The 23,558-nt window shown below is 37.8% G+C and overlaps 1 protein-coding gene across 1 annotated transcript in view; it reads right to left on the minus strand.

The window, feature by feature from the left end:
- TAF2 (TATA-box binding protein associated factor 2) overlaps window positions 1-23,558 on the minus strand; it is a 56,238-nt gene that overhangs the window by 24,046 nt on the left and 8,634 nt on the right. Inside the window, exons 4-17 of the mRNA XM_081110999.1 lie at window positions 21,534-21,647; window positions 20,038-20,137; window positions 17,906-17,991; window positions 15,284-15,419; window positions 14,057-14,211; window positions 13,295-13,409; window positions 12,841-12,950; window positions 11,148-11,213; window positions 8,348-8,600; window positions 7,912-8,052; window positions 4,723-4,833; window positions 2,392-2,585; window positions 1,457-1,596; window positions 114-183 (exon numbers count right to left, since the gene is read on the minus strand). Coding sequence (XP_080967125.1) covers window positions 114-183; window positions 1,457-1,596; window positions 2,392-2,585; window positions 4,723-4,833; window positions 7,912-8,052; window positions 8,348-8,600; window positions 11,148-11,213; window positions 12,841-12,950; window positions 13,295-13,409; window positions 14,057-14,211; window positions 15,284-15,419; window positions 17,906-17,991; window positions 20,038-20,137; window positions 21,534-21,647 — 1,791 coding nt within the window. The remainder of the gene's footprint in view (window positions 1-113; window positions 184-1,456; window positions 1,597-2,391; window positions 2,586-4,722; window positions 4,834-7,911; window positions 8,053-8,347; window positions 8,601-11,147; window positions 11,214-12,840; window positions 12,951-13,294; window positions 13,410-14,056; window positions 14,212-15,283; window positions 15,420-17,905; window positions 17,992-20,037; window positions 20,138-21,533; window positions 21,648-23,558) is intronic.

Raw genomic sequence — 23,558 nt, forward strand, 5'->3', positions numbered from 1 at the left:
CCTAACATATTCCTATGTTTTCAAAAATAACAAAGACTTTTGCATGTATAATCTTCTGAAATTATTCAATTTACTTTAGGACTTTAAAAAATAATTATAGCACAAAAACTAACCTTACATAGGGTACAGGGTCATTCTGAATCATATTAAGGAGCCACTGCAGTTCTTCATAACTCCTGTCCACTGAAAATAAAAATAAATATATTTGTTGCAATTATAACCAATTAAACAAGTGACAGGCAAGGAGTTCACACTTAGTATTAGGACTCTTCCTTGGCTGGATTTAAATCAGAGTCAAAAGCTGCAGACAACTTCTTTACATTTTTTCCCCATGTAATAGACCACTTCATAAATTTTATAAGTATTGTGCTCTATGCAGCCAAAACATAAAACAGGACCAAGTGTATATTTTTCACTATAGCTCAAATCAATGGCAAATACAACATAAAGCAAATTAAAATTTATTGAGCCCTAAATTATAATTTAGTGAGCCCTAAACTCTAAATGGACAGAATGTACTTAAATAAAATTGTGTTTCTAGAAGCGTAAATCAAATTATAGAGAAGTCTGATACTCAATGGTATCTCAACTATATTATTTTTTTAAATACTGAACTGTTTTTGCCCAAGTGGTTTCTTTCATCTAAGACTAAAGAGCAGCCTTAACTTTTCAACATCACATAAAAAGTAATTACAAAAAAAAGTGCTGTAACTATATTAACCAATAAAATAACTCATTAGCTATTCCCATTCACCTTTCCAACAAGTTTTGCTATTATGACTTGAAAAGCTTTATTTTAATCATTTTATTTCTAATAGTTTCCATTTTCAAATGATCTTCAATTCATGGATCACCTTTAGACACCTCTCAATAGCTTAGTTCAATTTCACTGACACCCTATCACAGTATTCTATTACTTCTTGGATTATTTCTTTTCTGCCACCTGCTCCTTTCTTCATGACTTACATTTCATTTCTTTATATTTCTCCTCTGCATTTCTGAAAATGTTTTGACTCTGTAGTTTTCTCTTAATTATTTTTGGCCTTATTTTCCCCCAACTTTATAAGCCTTGCTTAATCCCTGTACTGAAGCTCCTGATGATGTCTCTTGCTCTACTTTCAGATACAAATCTGAGATAGGAGCATGATGTCTTCTTGAATCCTTATATAGTTAAAAATTTACAAAAATCTCCTATTTCTTAAAATAACTCATAATTAAAAATATAAGAATGGTATACTGACTTCTTAAGACCAAAGATATCTACTTATAATTTTATTCTTTTCCCTCACTTACTAATTCTTATAAGAATTCTACATTGACCACAAAATCAGTGAATTAAGAATTCAAAGTTAAAACTGTATTTTACATAATAAGAAAACCACAATATCTACAACTGACTTTAAATAGTAAACATTTCTTTCTAAAATGATATGAACAAATATTTCTAAAGCATTACCTTTAGTATAATCAACAACTGCTTCCAGAGCTGCTATCCTAATGTCCACAAAGTGGCCATATTCTGCGTAGGATTTAAAAAGAGTTGGATCGCTCGGAACATGACCATTCTTCTGAAGCACTCGTATGGCTCTCAAACAACTAGGAAAATAGTATTTACAGTGAAATTCTTTTGTTAAAGTAGTCTGAATCAAATTTGTTTGCTAGGCATTAGAAATTTATCTGTAACAGTGAACTAAAAAAATTGACCTGATTTGAATCCACCTTTTAATTACATAACATTAAGTTTTTGCAACAATCATAACAATTTTAAACATCTAAATCCTATGAAAGGAAAATAAATTTTAAAACTTATTTGTAAATCCAATTTCAGGTATTAATATACTTATTATTTTCACCATAAGTTTTAGTAGTTTTATAGTTTAATAAATAATAAATGTGAAAGGTTAAATTGTTCACAATATTTGAAACAGTGAATCAACTCTTTTTAGCAAACTCCTAAGGAAATAGAGCTTTTTGATAATTACATACAAAAAAGTTGAAAAAAGCAAAAAGTTATCTTAAAAGAGTCTAATAGAAAAATGCTTATATTATATCCAATGAGATAAAATATTTTGCAGACATAAAAAATAATGCTTTTGAAGAATTCCTGATGACATGAGAAAGTATTTATGATATAAACAGAATGCAAAAATTATATATACAATATATGTCCAGTAATTAAACATTTATATTGTTACAAGAGGAAAAAAATTAGAAGGCTACTCTCCAAAACAGTATAGTAATAATTTATCTGTGGATGATAGAACCATAGGATTTTAATCTTCTCCTTTATCTTTACTGTATTTCCCAGTTTTCTATAATGAAAATAAATTTGCTTGTAATTATAAAACAAGTAACTTTAAAGAATAAAGAAAATGTAAAGAATCATCATACCTCACAGTGATGGTGTGTCTATAACTTGGAAGAAGTTTTTCCATATTCAAAAACCTGGTGATTTCTTCAAGAATGAGTCGCACATCTGGATTTAAATTATCTAAAGTTCGAACTTCATTATTCACACTGACTGCAGGTGTAACAGAGTTGGCAAGGGCATCAATCATTTCTGCACGATAATAGTTATCTGAAAACTAAGCCAAAAAAATTATTATATAAAGATAAAATTCACGCTTCTATTAAAAAATTAATAAAATAAAATATTTACAACCTAAGACCATAATTTATCTAAAAACATAAATTGGTAAGTACTCAACTCTGTGTTTTGCACAGAGTCACACATAGAAAAAAAAGAGTGATTCATAACTAGTAATATAGTAGTTAACACAATAAATACTTACTATATGAAAGGCACTCTTAGAGTAACCTAGCCAGATTTCTCGAAAAGGAAAACCAAAGACCATAAATCCTGCTGGTAATGCAGAGCTTCAAGTCAGCTCCTTGGTGCTTTCCTCTCACATATAAACATGTAACCAAAGATCACCAGCTATTTCAGAAAAGTATCAACATAAAAAAGACCAGAACAAACAAAGGGGAAAGCGCAACTTGAAGGAAATAGAGTATTCAAGGGGGAAAAAACATGCAGGTGGAAAAAAAATCCTAAACTATCATTAATATTGTCTGAGAAATAACCAAAGAGATGCCTCCCAATAGTAAAACATTTTAAAAAGAAATATGCAGAGAATCAGGTTCAAAATTAAACTGAAATATTAAGTTTTTTTAAAAAACTAAAGTTTTTGAGCAGAAGTAAACTGAGAAAAAATAGGAAGGAAAGCATAAGGAAATTGGAGGGTTGGTGTAGAAGACATAGCACAGGAATAATAGGAGTTTCTAGCAAAAACACAGAAAATGGAAGAGGAAACCATAAAAAAAGCTAATTCCTAAACCCATATCGCAGTCAATTCTCAGAGAAACAATTTACTGAAAGGCAATCTGGGTGTGACTTGATTTAAACTCAGGAAATCAGATACTCTAGCCTGGGAATCTCAACATGGAGCAAGTGAGTTAATTCTACCACAAACTGCCAGGGACAGAAGAGGAATACCTACCCCCTTTTGACTTACATTGCGGAGGCAGAAACTCACATGGTTACACATGACAATAGAGTCCCTAAAGCCAAAGCCGGTTTGGCTCAGCGGACAGAGCGTCAGCCTGCGGACTGAAAGGTCCCAGGTTCGATTCCGGTCAAGGGCATGTACCTGGGTTGCAGGCACTTCCCCAGTGGGGGATGTGCAGGAAGCAGCTGATCGATGTTTCTCTCTCATCGATGTTTCTAACTCTCTATCTCTCTCCCTTCCTCTCTGTAAAAAATCAATAAAATATATTAAAAAAAAAAAAATAGAGTCCCTAAAGAGTCCTATGTTCAGATACTGAGCAGAAAAAAGAATATGGCACACAACAACAAACAAACAGAACCAAGTGTACACTATGGGAAAAGTTTTGTTTTCAAACCACTTACAGATTGTTTTCTTCAAGTATTTTTATAGTTTCATTGTTACCTCTGGGAACTCCTTTGCCCACAAAGCCCATTTATTTAACCACTATTTCTGACTTAAGTGTTTAGATCACAGAATGAACCCACAAATTAAAAATGAGGAGGGGGGTGTAGGTAAAGCAGGAAAACCAAAAGACTTTAAATTTATCCCTCAGACCCAGGTGATCGGTGTTTCTCTCTCATCAATGTTTCTAACTCTCTATCCCTCTCCCTTCCTTTCTGTAAAAAATCAATACAATATATTTTTAAAAAATAATAAAAATAAATAAATTTATCCCTCAGACCACATCCAATTCTCACAGATACTAGAATCCTAATTGGACAAGCTAGATTATCTGGTAACAAGTAAGGTGAAATAACTTGAACCATCATGGCATCCAGTAGCTTTTTGATAAATAAATGAATAAACACACATGATGGTTTTTAAAAAATCAAATTATCAATGAACAAATTATCCCAAAAGGGAACTGTTTTCTAGTAAAATAAAAAAGGAGCAAAAATAAAGTTGGGCTGTCAGACTTTACCAAAACAAGTTTTAAATGGCTCTCCAAAATCTGAGGCACTGCTATATCCACATTACAACAGGTATGAGGAACATTTAAAAACCAACTAATCTTGGTTTTCATCCACTGGTTATTATAATAAATCATGTTTACATGCTTCTAATGCTAGAAATTTCAAGTACCAGGGAGTCAAAAATGATTTCACAGTCTAAATATTTCTTTAAAAACAAAATATCACTGGATAGTTTCATAATAATCATTAAGATTCCTTACCTTATTTTTTCTGTTGTCATTGTACTTGATTAAGTCTAAAATAAACGTTAAGACTTCTTTGGGACAAAGGTTGTGAACATCTCTCAATAGAGCCATTGCAACTGGCATAGTCTACAAAAATAATATTTTTAAGTATTATAACTCAATTCATTACTATAATTTATTGAATTCAGTGCATGTTAAAAAAAGGGCTATTTTAGTGCAGACACAGGTTTCTGGATGGAGCCTAAACCCCCCGTAACTCCCAGCCCTTCCCACTAAGAACATGTGCCAAACATTCTAACAAAAGAGCTGAGCAGGAACCAAGGGTGCTGAGAACTGGATGCACTCTCTAGCCCATATGCCTCTGTCTTCATTTGTCAGAGGAAATATACATCATGTAAATGATATACTCAGCTCTGGGTTTTACAGTCGAAAAGGTATGGGTTTTAACATTAGATAAACCATTGTTCAACTCCTACTCTACTGCCTACTAAGATGGGTTATTTTAGCGAGTTGCTTACTAAAAAGCCTCACAACCACACAACTATTTTCAGGATTAAATGAAATAGTGACTGAGGCATATAGTTCAATCATCAGTCTGAGAAGACATTGATTCTCCAATACTACCCCATCTCAGCTTAAGGAAAAAGGTAAATTATCTGAAATCCAGCCTAACATTCTCCTTCTCAAATTTTCACAGGCAACTTTTCTAAGAAGGTGGAAGCCTGGCTCACACAGTAAAAATAAATAAATCAATAATAAAATAAAATAACTGGATGCCACCGACTTCTCTAATCATACCACTATAGGCTTTCCCCAAACTGTCCTGAATCTGTTTTACTGACGAAATTCACTATAAATAATATATTATGACTTCCACTCTTAGCAGGTCTCTCAATGTTTCCAAGTAATCCTTTTACTTTTCCCTCTATTATATATATAACTAGGGGACCGGTGCACGAAATTCGTGCACTGGGTGTGTGTGTGTGGGGGGGGGGGCGAGTGTCCCTCAGCCCAGCCTGCCCCCTCTCACATACTGGGAGCCCTCAGGCGTTGACCCCCATCACCCTCCAATCGCCTGATCGGCCCCTTGCCCAGGCCTGACGCCTCCGCCAGAGGTGTCAGGCTTGGACAGGGGACCCCCATCTTCCCCCGATCACTGGCTCTGGCCCCCGCCCAGGCCTGAGGCCTCTGGCCCAGGAATCATGCCTGGGCAGGGGACCCCCATCTCCCTCTGATCGCTTGCTCCACCCCCCGCCCAAGCCTGACGCCTCTGACCCAGGCTTCAGGCCTGGGCAAGGGGACCATCATATCCCCCCAATCCCCGGCTCCGCCCCCCACCTAGGCCTGATGCCTCAGCCAGAGGAGGTGACCCTCATCACCCTCCGATCACCAATCACCAGATCGGCCCCTTGACCAGGCCTGAGGCCTCCGGCAGAGGTGTCAGGCCTGGGCAGGGGACCCCCAGCTCCCCGCGGTTGCAGGCTCCGCCCCTGCCCAGGCCTAACGCCTCTGGCCTAGGCGTCCGGCCCAGGCAGCGGGGACCTGCAGTGGCAGCGGGGGACGCCGCAATCGTGGGCTTCGCTTTAGTCCCAGGCAAGGGACCCCTAGCTCCTGGGACTGCCAGCTTCGACCGTGCCCAGCTCCCATCGCTGGCTCCACCCCTACTTCCTGCTATCACTGGCCAGGGCGGCAAAGGCGCCTGATTCTCTGATCATGGCTGGGGGGCAGGGCAAAGGCGGCCCCAGGGCTGCCTTTGCCCTGCCCCCCAGCTCTTAGCTCCCCCCTGGGTTTCAGATCACTGTCAGTGGCAGGGGGCTTCTTCCTGATTTCCCTTTCGCCTCCCTACATTGTGCCTACATATGCAAATTAGCCGCCATCTTGTTGGCAGTTAACTGCCAATCTTAGTTGGCAGTTAATTTGCATATAGCCCTGATTAGCCAATGAAAACGGTATCGCCGTACACCAATTACCATTTTTCTCTTTTATTAGTGTAGATGCTTAACATCTCCTTCAACAGCTATCATTTCACCTACTTTTCAAAAAATATTTTTTAAAGATATGTTTTTATTGATTTCAGAAACAGGCAGAGGGAGGGAGAGAGAGAGACAGAAACATCAATGATGAGAATCATTGATCGGCTACCTCCTGCACATCCCCAACTAGGGATTGAGTCAGATAGGGAAACGAACTGTGACTCCTTAATTCATGGTTGGCAATCAACCACTGAACCATACCGGCCTGGCTCATTTCACTTACTTTTAATCTGCTTTCCACCTGCCTCAGAAAAGAGGGAGCTTCTTACCTTTTCTTAAATTAACCTCCCAACTGTGTCCCACACCTTAACACCTTCAGAATTCTCTGCATCTCTCTAGTATTTACTGGCTCCCACTGAATATTTCATCCCTCTATCCAAAATAAACCAAACCCATAAGTAATGTCCTTTACTCAGGCCTGCTTTATCCTCAACATGTCTCCATTCTCATACTCTTCACCCCCAAACCAAGAAAGATTTTTCTATTTCAATTTCACTTTTCCTTCTAGTCCAATCTAGTTCATCTAATCTCTGCCTTCATTATTAAATTACTCAAAAAATTTTACAAATGACTTCCAAATTGCCCAAATGTTGACCACTCTGCCATCCTCACATTCCCTCCCAAAACAGTGACTCCATCACATCCCCACTTTCTAAATTATCATTTATAAAAGACTTACTGTGTGATAAATATAATCTAAAACATTTTATATGCTTGATATTAATTAATTCTAAAAAAGATAAATTTTACAATTGAGTAGACTGAGGCTTAGAGGGTTAAGGAACTTGTCCACAGGCAAACTGTCAGTGAGTAACAGGGCTGGGACTGACGCTAGTGTGGTGTGCTGCTTGTCTCTTACTCAGATATACTGTCCACATCCTAGGGATTACCCATTCCTCCAACCTCAACGTAACCAGCCCCAAATTCAAACTATCCATTTCTATTTATTTTAGTATTAATGTGGATTTTGAGTTACTTTCCACCGCTCATAAAATCAATGAGCAATCACTTAATTAAAATTTTGGAAAAAATTTTAGAAACAAAAAGAACAAAGGCAAAACCTTTTAGAATAAAGTAAACACATCTATTATTTGAATAGTCTCCAAGTTAAACTGAGATATACAGATAGTGGCATAAAACAATCATAGGAAATTTGGAAAGTAAACTGTACCTTTTGTAGAAAATAACTTTGAAAGCTCATAAAGTTGTTTGTTTTCACAATGTTTGGACAAGTTTTACAACAAAACATTCTAGTAAAGAGTGACTTCATGGCTGGTGGTCCTGTCCATGTGCTCACCATTGAATTTGCAATCTGCAAATAATTAGAAAACAAAGTAATTTCCATCACCACAGCAAACATATTTTTAAATAAATAAAACAGCTTTCCAAAAGTTAGCAATGCAATTGATTTAGTTTTTAATAACTTCAATTCTTAGAAATTTAATACATTTTAGCCTTCCATTATCATTTCTAAGAAAATACACAAACTTACCCCCCAAATTCTTATGTACACACCAACCACTGATCCACACTGGCCAGGGCAGAGTTCTATTTTTTTTCATATGCAGTATTCAATCTTGTTTTCTTTCTACTGTATGTAATCTCACCTTCGCAAGGCAGAAGCAAGCTGACATTCTTACTCGGTAGAAACACTGCTCTTGTTCTAGAATGTCAGTGAGGGCAAGCCGCGATGCTGGTGTGGGGAACTTTTCCAAGGCCAAGATGGACTCTTGCTGTGCAACCACATCCCTCTCGTAGCGGAGCTGGTACTGCCACATGAAATCCGCTTGCTCAAATTCTACTTTCCTCAGGACTGACATATCGGGGTCTATCCTTATCCACAGCAAAGGGGAATCAGCACTGAAAGAAAATACAACTTTCCTTTTTATTTACTTTTTAATTTTACATATTCATAAAATAGAAACAAAGCGTTTATTAATCAGATTCTCTTCTACATGCAGTATTCAAGTCTTCCTGGAGTTTAATGTATCCATTTTTTAAAAATCACATTGACAGCTTTCCCATTATGTTTAACTTCAACACAATGTCTATCTATACCAATCATGTTGAAAAGATCTCCAAGGATAGTAAGACAGTTAGCTGTCACAAAGAAATCCATCTGAAATTATTAATTTGGGACTTTGATTTGTGATTACATAATGTAAAAAGGGGAATAAGAACAAGTTTTTTCATTTCACTTCCTGTCACCAAATAATTGACTATGGCTTTAAGGGCCACCCCTTACTAGAAATCAATCTGTGACTAAGAAATGAATTATTTTACTAAGTTATTTGTTTAACTTTTAGTATTTTATTTTTTTAAAATGCTAGACTCATAATCACCTTTTTCAAACAGTAAGTTATAAAGTCATAGTTTGGAAATGCATCCAATACCACTGATTGCTTACTATAGCCAAGGCATGTGATACGGAAAAAATATAAAAACAGTATATAAACAGCAGTGATATTTGGCAACCAAGTTAGTAAATAACTGATGTTTTATAAAAAAATATGCAGGCACAATATGGATGGACAAAAAGTTTAAAATTTTAAAATAATGATATTTAAATTGTGTTTTGCAAGCACACAGATCCTTAAAGTACCCTGAAGCCTTGTCCAAAGACATAGAATCAATACCACCTGAGAACTCATTAAGAATGTAAACACTCAGAACCCACTAGCACAGCAGCGCTCAGTCAGAAACTGCATTTCCAGAAGATCCCCAGAAGTGTTGACATGCATGTTATAGCTTGAGAAGCACTGGTCTCAAGGCCAGCAAGAGAGCAAGGAAGCTGCCTAAACCAAGACTGTGCCCACCTCACCACCACCCTGTATCTCCCCAGGTTAGATTTACTTTTCCCTCTTTCATTATTTTTTTAATTTTATTTTTAAAATTAAATTTATTGGGATAACATCCTATCTAATAAAAGACAAAAAGGGTAATTAACCGTACCTCGGCTATGCTTCCCATTGGCTAATCAGGGTGATATGCAAATTAACTGCCAACCAAGATGGCGGCCGGCAGCCACGCAGCTGAAGCGAACATGAGGCTTGCTTGCTCCAGTGATGGAGGAAGCCAAGATTCCCTGCCTGCCGCGGCCCGGCTCTGAGCCCGAAACTGTTTCAATTATAGACGCTAAACAAACCCCAGATACCTGCTTTCAGCCAGCCTCGGCCTCAGAGCTGGGAGCACCAGTGACAGCAACAATGTTTCAATTATAGAAGGTAAATAAATCCCAGAATAAAAAAGAAAAAGAAAAAAGGAGAGGCTGGGAGCTTCAGTCGCTGGCCAGCCTGAAAACGGCCCTCAGCCCTTCACCCAAACTGGCCAGGCACCCCAGTGGGGATCCCCACCCTAAAGTGGGTGTGGCCAGTCTGAAAACAGCCCTCAGCCCCTCACCCAGGCTGGCCAGGCACACCAGCGGGGACCCCAACCCTGATTCGGGACACCTTTAAGGGCAAACCAGCCGGCCCCCACCCATGCACCAGGCCTCTATCCTATACAGTAAAACGGTAATATGCAAACTGACCCTAACAGCAGAAAGACTGGGAATAACTGGTCACTATGACACACACTGACCACCAGGGGGAAGACATTCAATGCAGGAGCTGCCCTCTGGTGGTCAGTGTGCTCCCACATGGGGGAGCTTTGCTCAGCCACAAGCCAGGCTGATGGCTGCCAGTATAGAGGTGGTGGTGGGAGCCTCTCCCGCCTCCTCAGCAGCGCTAAGAATATCCGACTGCAGTTTAGGCCTGCTCCCCGCTGGCAAGTGGACATCCCCCGAGGGCTGCCGAGCTGCCAGAGGGATGTCTGATTGTCATCTTAGGCCCAATCTCCCAGGGAGCAGGCCTAAACCAGCAGGTGGTCATCCCCCAAGGGGTCCCAGACTGCGAGAGGGCACAGGCCAGCCTGAGGGACCCCCCCAACCCCCAAGTGCACAAATTTTTGTGCACCGGGCCTCTAGTTGGTTAATAACATAAGTTTCACTACCTAGTCTAATCTCCTTCTTGACCCCCTTTACCCTCTTCATCCTCGTCCCCTCTAGTAATGACCATATTGATTGTGTCTATGAGTTTGTTTTGTTTGTTCACTTGTTACTTTTTGTTTTATATCTCATGAGTAAAATCATATGATTCTTGTCCTTTTTCACCTGACTTATTTCACTTAGCATGATACTCTCAAGATCCTTCCATATTGACACAAATGGCAATATTTCATCTTTTTTTATGGCTGAGAAGTATCCCACTGTATATGATTTTACCTAAGATTTGTTTTAGCATAAGGTTCCATTGCCTTTCAAAAGTTTTCAAAGCACTAGTTTCAGGACATTTATATACTTTAAAATGTATATAACAAGACAAATGAGAATGCAGAAAATATATCCTTAAACTTAAGTAACTAACTTACTCCATTGCAGAAAGATCCATATCAACTTCCTCTCCATTCATCAGTGGAATTTTCTTCTTCTTATTCCTACATTTAAGAAAAATTAAGTTTGAAATTGTGACATTTCCAGTTCTGAGAAGAGATAAAGAACAGCCGAAAATCAAGGATTTCATGGAACATTGAAAGATAGCCTAAGGAAGAAGGAATAGGAAATGTAATGGAATTTAATCACAACAAAACTGATTTTAAAGCTGAAGGAATGAAGTAAATGAAATTGAGATGTCACTGTGATTAAAGTTTAATGAAAAGAAGAAATATAATTAAATGTCAAATTTAAACATATTCCCAAGAACTGGCAGCTACAGTTTTATGTAGAAAAGATAAGAAAGCTATCAATAAAGAAATCCTTTGTTTAAAATTTTTTTGAAAAAAAGAAAGAAAAGAAAATGCAGTACTGGCTGGTGTGGTTTAGTTGGTTGAGTGCCATCCCATGCACCGCAAGGTCAGTTGATTCCCCTTTAGGGCACATGCCCAGGTTGTGGGTTCAATCTCCAGTGGAGATGTGTATGGGAGGCAACTGATCGATGTCAAAGGTAGAGAGCATAGGAGGGCCTGGCCAGTATAGCTCAATGATTGAGCATTGACCTATGAACCAGGAGGTCATAATTCAATTCCCAGTCAGGGTACATGCCTGGGTTGTGGGCTCGATCCTCTGGCATGCAAGAGGCAGCAGATCAATGTTTTTCTCTCATCATTGATATCTCTCTCTCTCTCTCTCTCTCTCTCTCTCTCTCTCTCTCTCTCTCTCTCTCTCTTCCTCTCTGAAATAAAAAAAAAAAAACACATTTTTTTAAAAAGGGGGAAATTTCCCTTTGAACTAAGAAAGAATTTTCAGAGAAAGAATAATTACAGATTCAAGGAAATGATTGGGGGAAATTCCTGAATCAAGTTCCCTGAAAGCTGTCAAAATCAACTGACACGCTCACGTCTGAGATGACCTAAATGTAGACATGAGTATAGACTTCTGTTCCTGGAATTTTGATATTACTACACATTACTACAGCAAAGCACAAAAGTATGCTCATCTTTCACTGTTCAGAGTACATGCTACTGGCCGAGTTTAAAAAAAATAAAGAAAAATACATTAAATAAAACATGAACTGCTGGACATCTCTAAGTAAACTGGTATTGTGCCTTTGAGACAGTAAGATTGTTCTGTAAGGGCATGGTGATGCAGGGACAGGGGAGAAAGCCACATGGTGTAGACGATGTAGGGGCTTTCATGACATATGTATTCAGCTCCTTCCCTTTTACCCAATGATCATTTCCCCAATATTTCCTCTAGATATTAATCCATTGAAACTAATAAAAATAAAACTAAGCAATTTATCTTGAATTTTTCCTTGCTCCAAAAACTCAAACTTCTATTCCACATCCTCCTGTCCCTACAAAAATAAGGATTCTCAAACCTAAATTGGAAAATTAATTATTTAATTCTAAGGTAAAAAAATGTTGTCAAAAAGAAAAAGCAAATAAAGAATGTTTGGTAATACTAACTTGAATTAAAATGGCGGAGGGGGGGGGGGAGATACTAGATAACATGTTCTCTACCTAAAAAATATGTACACATTAGGATTTTTATTTTGGCATTTTAATCTGTGAAACTTACAATTTAATTATAAACTTCAACTTATAAGTATGATTCAATGCCTACCTTCTGCTTTTGGAATGGCAGGGTATATCATGTTTAAGGCTGTTTTCTTCAATTTGCAATGTATGATTGAAGGATCCATCTAACTCCTGCACTGTCACTTTAAGTGGTCCCTTTAAATTAAAGAAACATAATGTTCATAGATAGTGCTAGAAAAATACCAATATGTACTCTTACATGTGTAGGTATATGTATCAAAATATAAAATAATACTATCCAAGATATGTATCTGAAGACCAAGAAAAGCAATTAGTGCCAGAGGGGAGAATTTGTATCCCCTGAAATCTCCATTTGTAATCTGTCTTCCATTCAGCAACACTTGGTTTTTGATCAATTTCATTCTTTGTAAACAAAATCACATTATGAAACTTCGAATCAGATCCCCACTCAAAAGCCCTTCCTATATTGTAACTGGGGAGGAAGTAATACAAAAAGTAATTTTAGAAAAAAAACTTACCACATATTTCTGAGTTCCAGGTGATGTATAATCTTGTTTTATTTCCAATTCCAAGACATTTCGTTTTCTATTAAATGCAAAACTTCCATAAAATTTTACCACACCACTCTGGTCTCTGAAGAATCGTGAAGGAATTTTTGCATACTGAAATGAATATGTACTAAACAAATTATTCACTGTGGTAATAATTTTCAAATGCATTACCACCAGTTCAAAGCTTGAGAGCATGCTTCATTGTAAAGCAGGTGGTAAAGTATTCAGAATTCTTGTGGAAAATGTTTCCCCAGATTTAAACAGAATTTCTGAAACATTAAGAAATTTGTGTTTTGAAAGAAGTAAAACCACTCTACTGGGTTGCTAATATAATCAATGAGAAAATGTAAAAACTAAAAAGTTCCAAGATACTACTCAGGTTGTGCCAACTTCTAACCATATCCATAAGTCACCAGAACATTGCATCTTACAAGTAACTGTACAGTCCTGTCTGAATAATTTACCTCCCCTCCCATCAAGCCTGTTGCTGTACTCACACTAAAAACTACTTCAAAATATACCAAATTTTACAAATAGTACAGATGTGTGTATGAGAGAGAGAGAGAGGTATGATTTATAGTTCTTGGTTATTTTTACTATTCTTTAGAAATATAGTTTTTATCTCTCCTTTCATCCCCCAAATCCCTCCTCTTCCTCCCTACCCTCACACATACAATCTTCTCCCCCTGCCCCCACCACCACTTGTTGAACTGCTATTTAAAAGGATACACCCACTGCTTTATTAAAGGCTGAATGTCTTTGCCAGAGACATTCGAGATGGATTTCAAAAACCCAAACGTGGAAACCAACATTTGACTCCACATATGGGACTGGAACTTCTGAGATGAAGCAGTACTAGCCAAACTTAGCAGTTTATTGAAAACCTGTAAGGATAAAAGTATCATTTAGTAACATAATATACATTGCTTTCAATTATCTACGAAACCACTTTGCAACAGAACTTTATTACAGTCAATTATAGAAGACAGCAATTTCACATCTTACTTTATAAATTGTTCTAGTTAAAGACTACCAATAGAAATTATGCAAAGAATTAAACAGCCAGAATAAAAACCATTTTTCTTTTAAATAAAATTGAATTTTAATGTCTTGGCCAACACTGAATATTGTTTTTAAGATTTATAATAATATATAATATCTATAATTTGTTATGCTATGAGCTTTACATAGAAACTAAACATTACTTAAGAAGTTGAGAACACTCAAAAGGTTTTATAGTACTCCAAAAAGCTAAATGGCTCTTGATGGACCACCTTTCATTTAATATCTGTGTTCTTTACTCTAAAGGCAAGCTGAAGAACAGAAGCCTTAAAGAAACTTAATTTTAGGGCAAACTTTAAAAGTTTTTTTAAAAAGTTTACTAAAAAGTTATTTTTTACTTACCTCTAAGAATGTTATTAATGAGGAAAAAATACAGTTTTTTCCTCATTATAATACATCTGGTCTCTACTTCCTCAACTACTATCTATATAATAGAGGAATATGCAAATTAGTCTGGAAGCCGTAATATCACGACCGGACAGCAGGGACCTGAGGCTTTATGGCACCTGGCCAGGGTGAGGGACCTCAGGCTGTGCCCCTTGCCCGGCGGGGCTTGACGGTGGACCTCAGGCTGCACCCCCACCCCAGCACCAGGCCGGGAGACCTCAGGCCGTGGGGCTTATACAAAACCATATGTATAAATTGGTTTTACTTTCATCCTCACATTCTAATTTTATCTTAGCAAAATCCTGCACTAAGTGTGAAGTATTGATACCCATTCTATATCTGAGGAAACAAACAAAAAGCATAGGTCTAAGTGGGCTAACAGCTAACAACTAATAGAACTCCACCTCATAAACCCAGATACCCTGACCCTATTTACAGAATAGTATTCATATTATACACATACAGATCTTTCTTTATAATTGGTCAATTCTTAACTTTAATACTTACTTGTAGCATAAATTCCATACTGATCCTATTTTCAATCAATCTCATTACAAGGTGAGCTTTACACTGGAACATAGTGTAGTACTCCCAAGACAGCGTATGTGGATGCTTTATTGAAAAGTATAGATGGGATGCCGGACTAAACAAATAAACAGATTTACTTAACAATTTTAAATATTTAGTAAACAGTACATTTCATGGCCACATCAAGATAATAAACATAAAACTTGGGAATACCTTAGTATGAGAGCAACAAAGACTAGGATACATACACTCACAAAAAAATTTTAAGCCCAGCCTGTGTGGCTCATGGTTGAGTGTCCACCTATGATCCATGAGCTAAGGGTTTGATTCCTGGTCAGGGCACATGCCCGGGTTATGGGCTCAATCCCATGCAGGAGGCAGCCGATCAATGATTCTCTCTCATCACTGATGTTTCTGTCTCTCTTTCCTTCTCCCTCCCTCTCTGAAATCAATAAAAAATATTTTTAAAAATTCAAGATGAACTGCATATCTAAAACAAAAACAATTATAAAAGTACTAAAATAAAAAAAAGGAAAACATTTATTTCCGTAATTTAGGGGTGGAAAAAATCTTAGATAGATAGATAGATAGATAGATAGATAGATAGATAGATAGATAGACAGATATAGATATAGATATATTTACTGATTTCAGAGAGAAGTGAGAGATAGAAACATCAATGATGACAGAAAATTATTGATCAGCTGCCTCCTGCACACCCCACATGGGATCAAGCCTACAAACCAGTAAATGCCCTGACCAGGAATCGAACCATGACCTCCTGGTTCATAGGTTGATGCTCAACCACTGAGCCACGCCAGCCGGGTGGGGAAAAATCTTCCAAAAAACATAAAATCCAGAGGACAGTAAGACCAGATTGACTAAGTAAAAATTTAAGAGATCAGGAGTAAATTAAAAGAAAGGTACAGTCTAGTAGAATTATTGAATACTATTTTGTAAATGTCATATATACATAAATAAAGGCAAAAAAATCAAAGGCTTCAAATATATCTGAAAGACAATATAGCAAATTTATAATCGTGGTTAATCTCCACGGAGAGGTTTTGTAGGAGTGAGGGGTGATAAAAAAAACGGGGGTGGGGGGGGTGGCTAAAAAGGATCTTTATGTTTTATGTTTTACTCCACATACTTTTACACTGTCCTGTTTTATATTTCTTAAAAGAGAATGTATTCATGTGCTGCTTTTATATACACATTTTTAAAATTAAACATACAACAAGAACTAAATAAATGGGCAAAACCAAGGTATTTTCACACAATGGGAATGCTCTAATTATATACTGGGAAACAGCCATATGGCAGGCAGCCAAGAGAAGAAAGTGAAAGAATTAATGAGTGAATGTGCACTATGTATAAAGATTTATAAAGATTTATCTCAAATAATTTCACAACCAACATGGTTAAGACAGATTATGAATCATCACTGTCACTTTACACATTAAAACACACACACACACTTTCTCTGCAACAATATGCAAAATTTTCTTAGATCACCAACAATGATAAAAAAAAAATCCAAGTTTGTCTTACTTCAAAATTTCTATGCTTTTCCACTGACTTAATCTTGTCTCAGTGACCATAACATAAAAGGGTTCCTGGTTATACAATTTCAAGTTTCTTAACTTTTGTTGTGTTTTCAGGCACTTGGGCAGTTTGGTTAATTCTATGGGCCCCATATAAGAAACGAGTTCAAAATGCACAAAATAAAATTTACAGAATTATAAAGAAAACCAATTATAGTGAAATGATCAAAATATAAAAAAATTATGATATACCAATATGTGAGTGAGCTTATCAATGCATTAAATAATAAGATCTAGCAGAGGTCTACTCTAGTAATTTTGAGTTATAAGTGCAAAGAATATCTCAAATTAGCGACTAACAATTATAATGTGACAGGAAAATATCTTGTAGGCAAAGTCACAGCATTGTCTGTTGCCTACCTTCATAATTAAAGAAAATGTAAAATTTCACTTTATGGTTAGTGAAAATATTTAAAAATTCCCATCCAATTCAATTCAAATAATTATTAGTGTTTCCATTATTTTAAAACTTCTATGAAAACAGTATGCTATAGCCCTAACTGGTTTGGCTCCGTGGATAGAGCGTCGGCCTACGGACTAAGGGGTCCCAGGTTCGATTCCGATCAAGGGCATGTACCTTGGTTGCGGGCACATCCTCAGTGGGGAGTGTGCAGGAGGCAGCTGAATTGATGTTTCTCTCTCATCAATGTTTCTGACTTTCTATTCCTCTCCCTTCCTCTCTGTAAAAAATCAATAAAATATATTAAAACAAAACAAAACAGTATGCTATAGTAGCAATAGAAAATTAACATGGAAAAAAAGAAAAGCATTACATTTTTAAGTCTGTTTTAAATGTTTAAATCCATTTGTAGCCATCATATGCAATAAAAATAGTAATGAAAAGAGTAATGTGGTTACCAGGGTTTGTGGCCTCAATATTATTACCTGTTAATATTACCCTTTGGTCTCTGTGGGCCTAAACACCCATACAAATGATCATCAAAGAGTGATCCCATAAAAGAAGTTTTATAATATCATATCTGAACAATAAACATACTTATCCTTCTCTTTTCCTCCACCAAATATGGGATGTAGTAAAACTCCACCAGTTTTCAGCTCATACGCCACGATTTTGTCCAGCTCCTAAAAAAAATATGAAAATCGGAGCCAGTGAAAATTTTTTTACATATAAATTTAAAATTGAACTGTGATTTCTCATTTTCTGGAATTAGAATGTAAATTTCTTAAATAAACTAAATGAATTTGAAAAGTAATTTATGTTCTTATAAAAAAAGCAAATTATACCACTGGCTAAAAGACAGCACCTAAAAGCCTTGTCTACTTTGTGACTTTAGAGCTGGCCAGTATCCTGGTAACTTTCCTAATGGCTCTTCCCAACCTTTCTAGCTGGTTTTCCAAGTTTACGTCTTCCTTCTCTGTATTTGGCTTTGATGGAGAATTTAGGAAAGTAAAAACAAATGGGGATAAAATGATGTCAGGAATCAACATTTTAAAACACATTGTCTTCTCTAATATGACATACATCAAAGTAAAAAAATAAAAGCTTAAGTGAAAAAAGGACAACATAACTGTGCTAGCAATTCATAACTAGTTAAATAATATACAAGCAGAATCGAGAAGTGGTAAAAATCATAATGAAGTGGTTAAAAGCCAGGTCTAAATCCTGGCTCTACTACTTACTAGCTGTGTAACTTTGGCCAAATAACTTAACCTCTCTGTGCCTCAGTTTCCTCATCTATAAAATGGGGATAATAACAGAGTAGTTAGGAATATTAAGATGGCTAACATTTATAAAATGCTTATAACAGTGCCCAAAACATGGTAAGTGCTGCATGTCATTTCCCCTTCATTAGTTTCTGAAATGAAGAAAGGACTCTTCAGTTCTAGATGCAGGAATTCTTCTATAGTTCTAAATGTCTGAAATCTTTTACAATTACCTTTTGGCTTACTTAAGTTCTAGTTGGGGTGATGAAGATAGATAAAATGAGAAAAGGGGGGAAATGAAGGGCTCTATTTAATAAGAATATTAAAGGCTAATCTTCTTCCACCTTAGAAGAAATAAGCTAAGCATGATATGATTTAAATGTATATTTACATGAGTGGGCTAGGGGTCCTCAAACTTTTTAAACAGGGGGCCAGTTCACTATCCCTCAGACCATTGGAGGGCCGGACCATAGTTTAAAAAAAAAAACTATGAACAAATTCCTATGCACACTGCACATATCTTATTTTGAAGGAAAAAAACCAAAACGGGAACAAATACAATATTGTATTTGCATGTGGGCCACGGGCCGTAGTTTGAGGACCCCTGGGCTAGGCAAAATACTAGTACAGTTGATTTTTGTCTTTTGGGCCAAATCTTTAAATTACAGGAAAAAGACTAACAATGACAGGAGCATAAATGCACTGAAGGGCTAGCCAGCATATAATAAGCACTTACTATGTATAAGGCACCATGCATGTTACATGTATGATGTCTCATATTCCCCACCCATGGGGTAGATACTAATACTACTCTCCTTATACAGATGAGGCTTGGAAAGATTAACCAAAGTAACAAAGCTTGTAAATGTATGAGGCCAACTGCAAAGCAATCTGACTCCAGAACCTGGACTCTAAGTCTAAACAAATTTAGGAAGCAGAGAGATACATTAAAAATGACTATTATGAGAATTTGAAATATATCTGATAACTAACTTGTTTAAGGAGCTTAAATATTCTCTTCCTTAGGAAAAAAAGTTTTTAGAGGCCAACACTGATGATGGAAATGGGATAAAATAGACCATTAGTCTTTCGCATTATAGTCATTCTCAGTTTACTGGAAAAAAATTAGAGACTTTTGAATGACAATAAGTATTTTACAATTATTTTTCTAAAAATGGAAATGTGTCTGGCCAGTGTGGCTCAATAGTTGAGCACTGACCCATGCACCAGGAGGTCGCCGATTCCTGGTCAGAGCACATGCCTAGGTTGTAGGCTCGATCCCCAGCAGGGGATGTACAGGATGTTTCTCTCATTCATATTTCTTTATCGGTCTCCAACTCCCTTTCTTTTTCTCTAAAATCAATAAAAATAAAATAAAATAAAAAATAAAGGACATGCAACTTTGAAATCATGAAAACATGTCTTACTGACTTGTAAGTGGATAATGGATCTAGGTATTTTTACCTCTTTAATCCAATGGCGGTATTCATTAACTCCAAAAGTTTTTTTCATCCAAAGTCCATAAATATAGCCTGAAATTCCCTTCAGTACCCATTCATCAGACCTAAGCAAAAAGTAAAAATATGAACTTTTAATCATAGAAATTCTTCAGATAAAACAGAAGATTACAGGTATAGTGTATACTTCTCTGCCTTCTTAAAGAAAATGAAAGTTATTAATAAATTATTTGTTTTTTTCCACTTCCAGCTGAGTTCTACTTGACCATTCCTTGTGTCTTTTCACATCTGGCTTCACCTTTAACTGCAGGACTGCTGCAGTCTTAGTTCAAGTACAATGTGCCTATGTGTGTTCTCTGGCAGTGCTGCTTCCCTCTCGCCCAACTCTGTCCACACAGTCAGCCTCTAAAATAACAGCCGCATTCAGTTATTAGCAACCCATGCATAATTATCGATGGGATTCCAAGACCTGAAGTTTAATTACTTAATTTTTTAGTTTCTCAAGAGGAAAGGCAATTGATATAATTCATTCATTTATTCATTCATTTGTTCATTCAAACATTTGGTTTACCATGTTCCAGGCTCTATTCTTTAGTGAAACTATGTAATTTCAGAAAGTCAAGAGGCTTTACCCTCTGCCCTCTCTTCTCCAACAAGGGGGGGAAAAATAATATTTATAGCACAGAATGGTCACTTATGAATTACAATCTTTTTTTTTTTAATATATTTTATTGATTTTTTTACAGAGAGAAAGGGAGAGAGATAGAGAGTTAGAAACATCGATGAGAGAGAGACATCGATCAGCTGCCTCCTGCACACCTCCTACTGGGGATGTGCCCGCAACCCAGGTACATGCCCTTGACCGGAATCGAACCTGGGACCTTTCAGTCCGCAGGCCGACGCTCTATCCACTGAGCCAAACTGGTTTTGGCATGAATTACAATCTTAAGGGAGTTTCCTGTGTTTCTTCAAATGCATCTTAAATTAATCAAAAAGAAAATAAAAACTGGTGTCTCTTACATCATTCAAATAAATTAGCACAGAGCTAGGCACCAGCAGGAAAATTCCTGCATCACTATCACTATTGTAGAAGACCGTTATTTTGCCTTAAAAATTATCTTGAACATTACCAATTGCACTGAGTACTGACATTAGAATTCTAACTATAGATTGCTGTTCATTCAATTCCCTTTATCTATTCATTCAGTTTAAGAAATTGTTGCTATCAAAATTCTTGCCTTATTCTTATCGCAAATTGCAAAACTAATTATACTGAATTCATGACCAAAAATTTAGGAAATAAATTTACATTCATTCTTTTTCTTTAAATATATATATATATATATAGATAGATAGATAGAGAGAGAGAGAGAGAGAGAGAGAGAATACTGTCTTTTAACTACTGCAGTTAGCACAAAGGTGAGTTTACATTGCAAGAAAATAAAATAAAAACAAAATTTCTTGATTCTTCTGCTCAGTATTGTAAACTTTGATATTACTCACCAAGACATTCTGGATATGAAACATCCAAAAAACTGCTGGGCCAAGGACTGTGCTAAACACCTTCTAGTCAAAGGTGTCTCATCAATAATCATGGCACTGTGTAACAGATTTGTGCTGGAATTTTAAAAAGATAACTATTTATAACCAGGAAAAAAACAATTATTGAGTCAAAATAAGATAATCCCACATCTAATCTAATAAAAGAAAAACATGCAAATTGACTGCACCTCCGCTATGCCCAAGCCACGCCCACCAGCCAATCAGAGCGACTATATGCAAATTAACCCAATCAAGATGGCGGCCGGCAGCCATGGAGCTGGAGCAAGCAGGAGGCTTGGTTGCCCCGGTGATGAAGGAAACCAAGCTTCCTGCCTGCCCTGGCCAGCTGTGGCCTCCACTCAAGGCAACAAAGTTTCAATTATCTATAATAATAAAAGCATAATATGCTAATTAAACAGGACATCCTTCTGGACGTCCTTCTGGGATGAAGCCGGGGCTGCAGCTGCTGGATTGAGGCAGCCACGGCGGCTGTGAGGGAGGTATCTAGGCAGCCTCTCCCACCCTGCCCCTGTGGCAGCAATGAAGGGATCCAGGCAGCTGCCCATGGCTGCAATGGAGGGATCCAGGCAGCTGCCTATGGCTGAGATGGAGTGATTCAAGCAACCGCCCCCAGCTGCAAGGGAGGATCGAGGCAGTTGCCTCACCGAGGGAGGGACTGAGGCAGCCATGGCTGCGAAGGCCTACTCTTGCACGAATTTCGTGCATCGGGCCTCTAGTAGAAGATAAATAAATCCCAGATACCTGCTTCCAGCCAGCCTCCACTGGGAGCTTGGGTGGATGGGGGCCGTGGCCAGCCTGCACACAGCCATCAGCCCTTCACCCAGGCTGGCCAGGCACCCCAGCAAGATCCCCCTCCCTGAAGGGGGTGTGGCCAGCCTGAAAATGGCTCTCAGCCCCTTACCCAGGCTGGCCAGGCACTCCAGCGGGGACCCCCACCCTGAAGGGTGTGTGGCCAGTCTGAAAACAGCCCTCAGCCCCTCACCCAGGCTGGCCAGGCACCCCAGCAGGACCCCCACCCTGATTCAGGACACTCTTCAGGGCAAACCAGCCGGCCCCCACCCATGCACCAGGTCTCTATACTATATAGTAAAAGGGTAATATGCAAATTGACCCTAACAGCAGAACGACTGGGAATGACTGGTCACTATGACACACACTGACCACCAGGGGGAAGACGCTCAATGCAGGAGCTGCCCCCTGGTGGTCAGTGTGCTCCCACAGGGGAGCTCTGCTCAGCCACAAGCCAGGCTGACAGCTGCCAGTACAGCAGTGGTGGTGGGATCCTCTCCCGCCTCCGCAGCAGCACTAAGGATGTCTGACTGCAGCTTAGGCCTGCTCCCCGCTGGCAAGTGGACATCCCCCGAGGGCTCCCGGGCTGCCAGAGGGATGTCTGTCTGTCAGCTTAGGCGTGATCCCCTGGGGAGCGGGCCTAAGCCAGCAGGTTGTCATCCCCCGAGGGGTCCCAGACTGCGAGAGGGCACAGGCCGGGCTGAAGGACCACCTCCCCCGCGAGCGCACAAATTTTTGTGTACCGAGCCTCTACTTTAAAATAATAGAATTGAAGTTAGGCAAAAAAGAGAAAAATCAGAATAGTCTCCCAAAGAGCTTTCGCATTTTTTCGAAATATAGCTGAAATCCATAATCTTGATGTGTTTTGCTTAAAGCAAAGACTACAATGTTTCCCACTGAGTTCCATGAAAAGCATATATACCTTTTGCAGGGGTAAAGGGAAGGGAAGCATATGTTAATAAAAAAACTAATCCTCCTATGAAGGGCTCTTGTAATATTTTCCAAGTAATAACTATTAATTTTTTGTGCTCTATTATTTACTTTCATATACACTGACCCATAGGAACCTTCTAACAACCCTCTGGAAAATGCAAGGGCAGTATTATTATCCCCTTTTTGTTTTTTACTTTATTTTTAATATTTTTATTGATTTCAGAGGGAGAGAGAGGTAGAAAC

The sequence above is a fragment of the Myotis nattereri genome (assembly GCF_964212035.1).
Source record: "Myotis nattereri genome assembly, chromosome: 17".
In the NCBI taxonomy this organism is placed as follows: domain Eukaryota; kingdom Metazoa; phylum Chordata; class Mammalia; order Chiroptera; family Vespertilionidae; genus Myotis; species Myotis nattereri.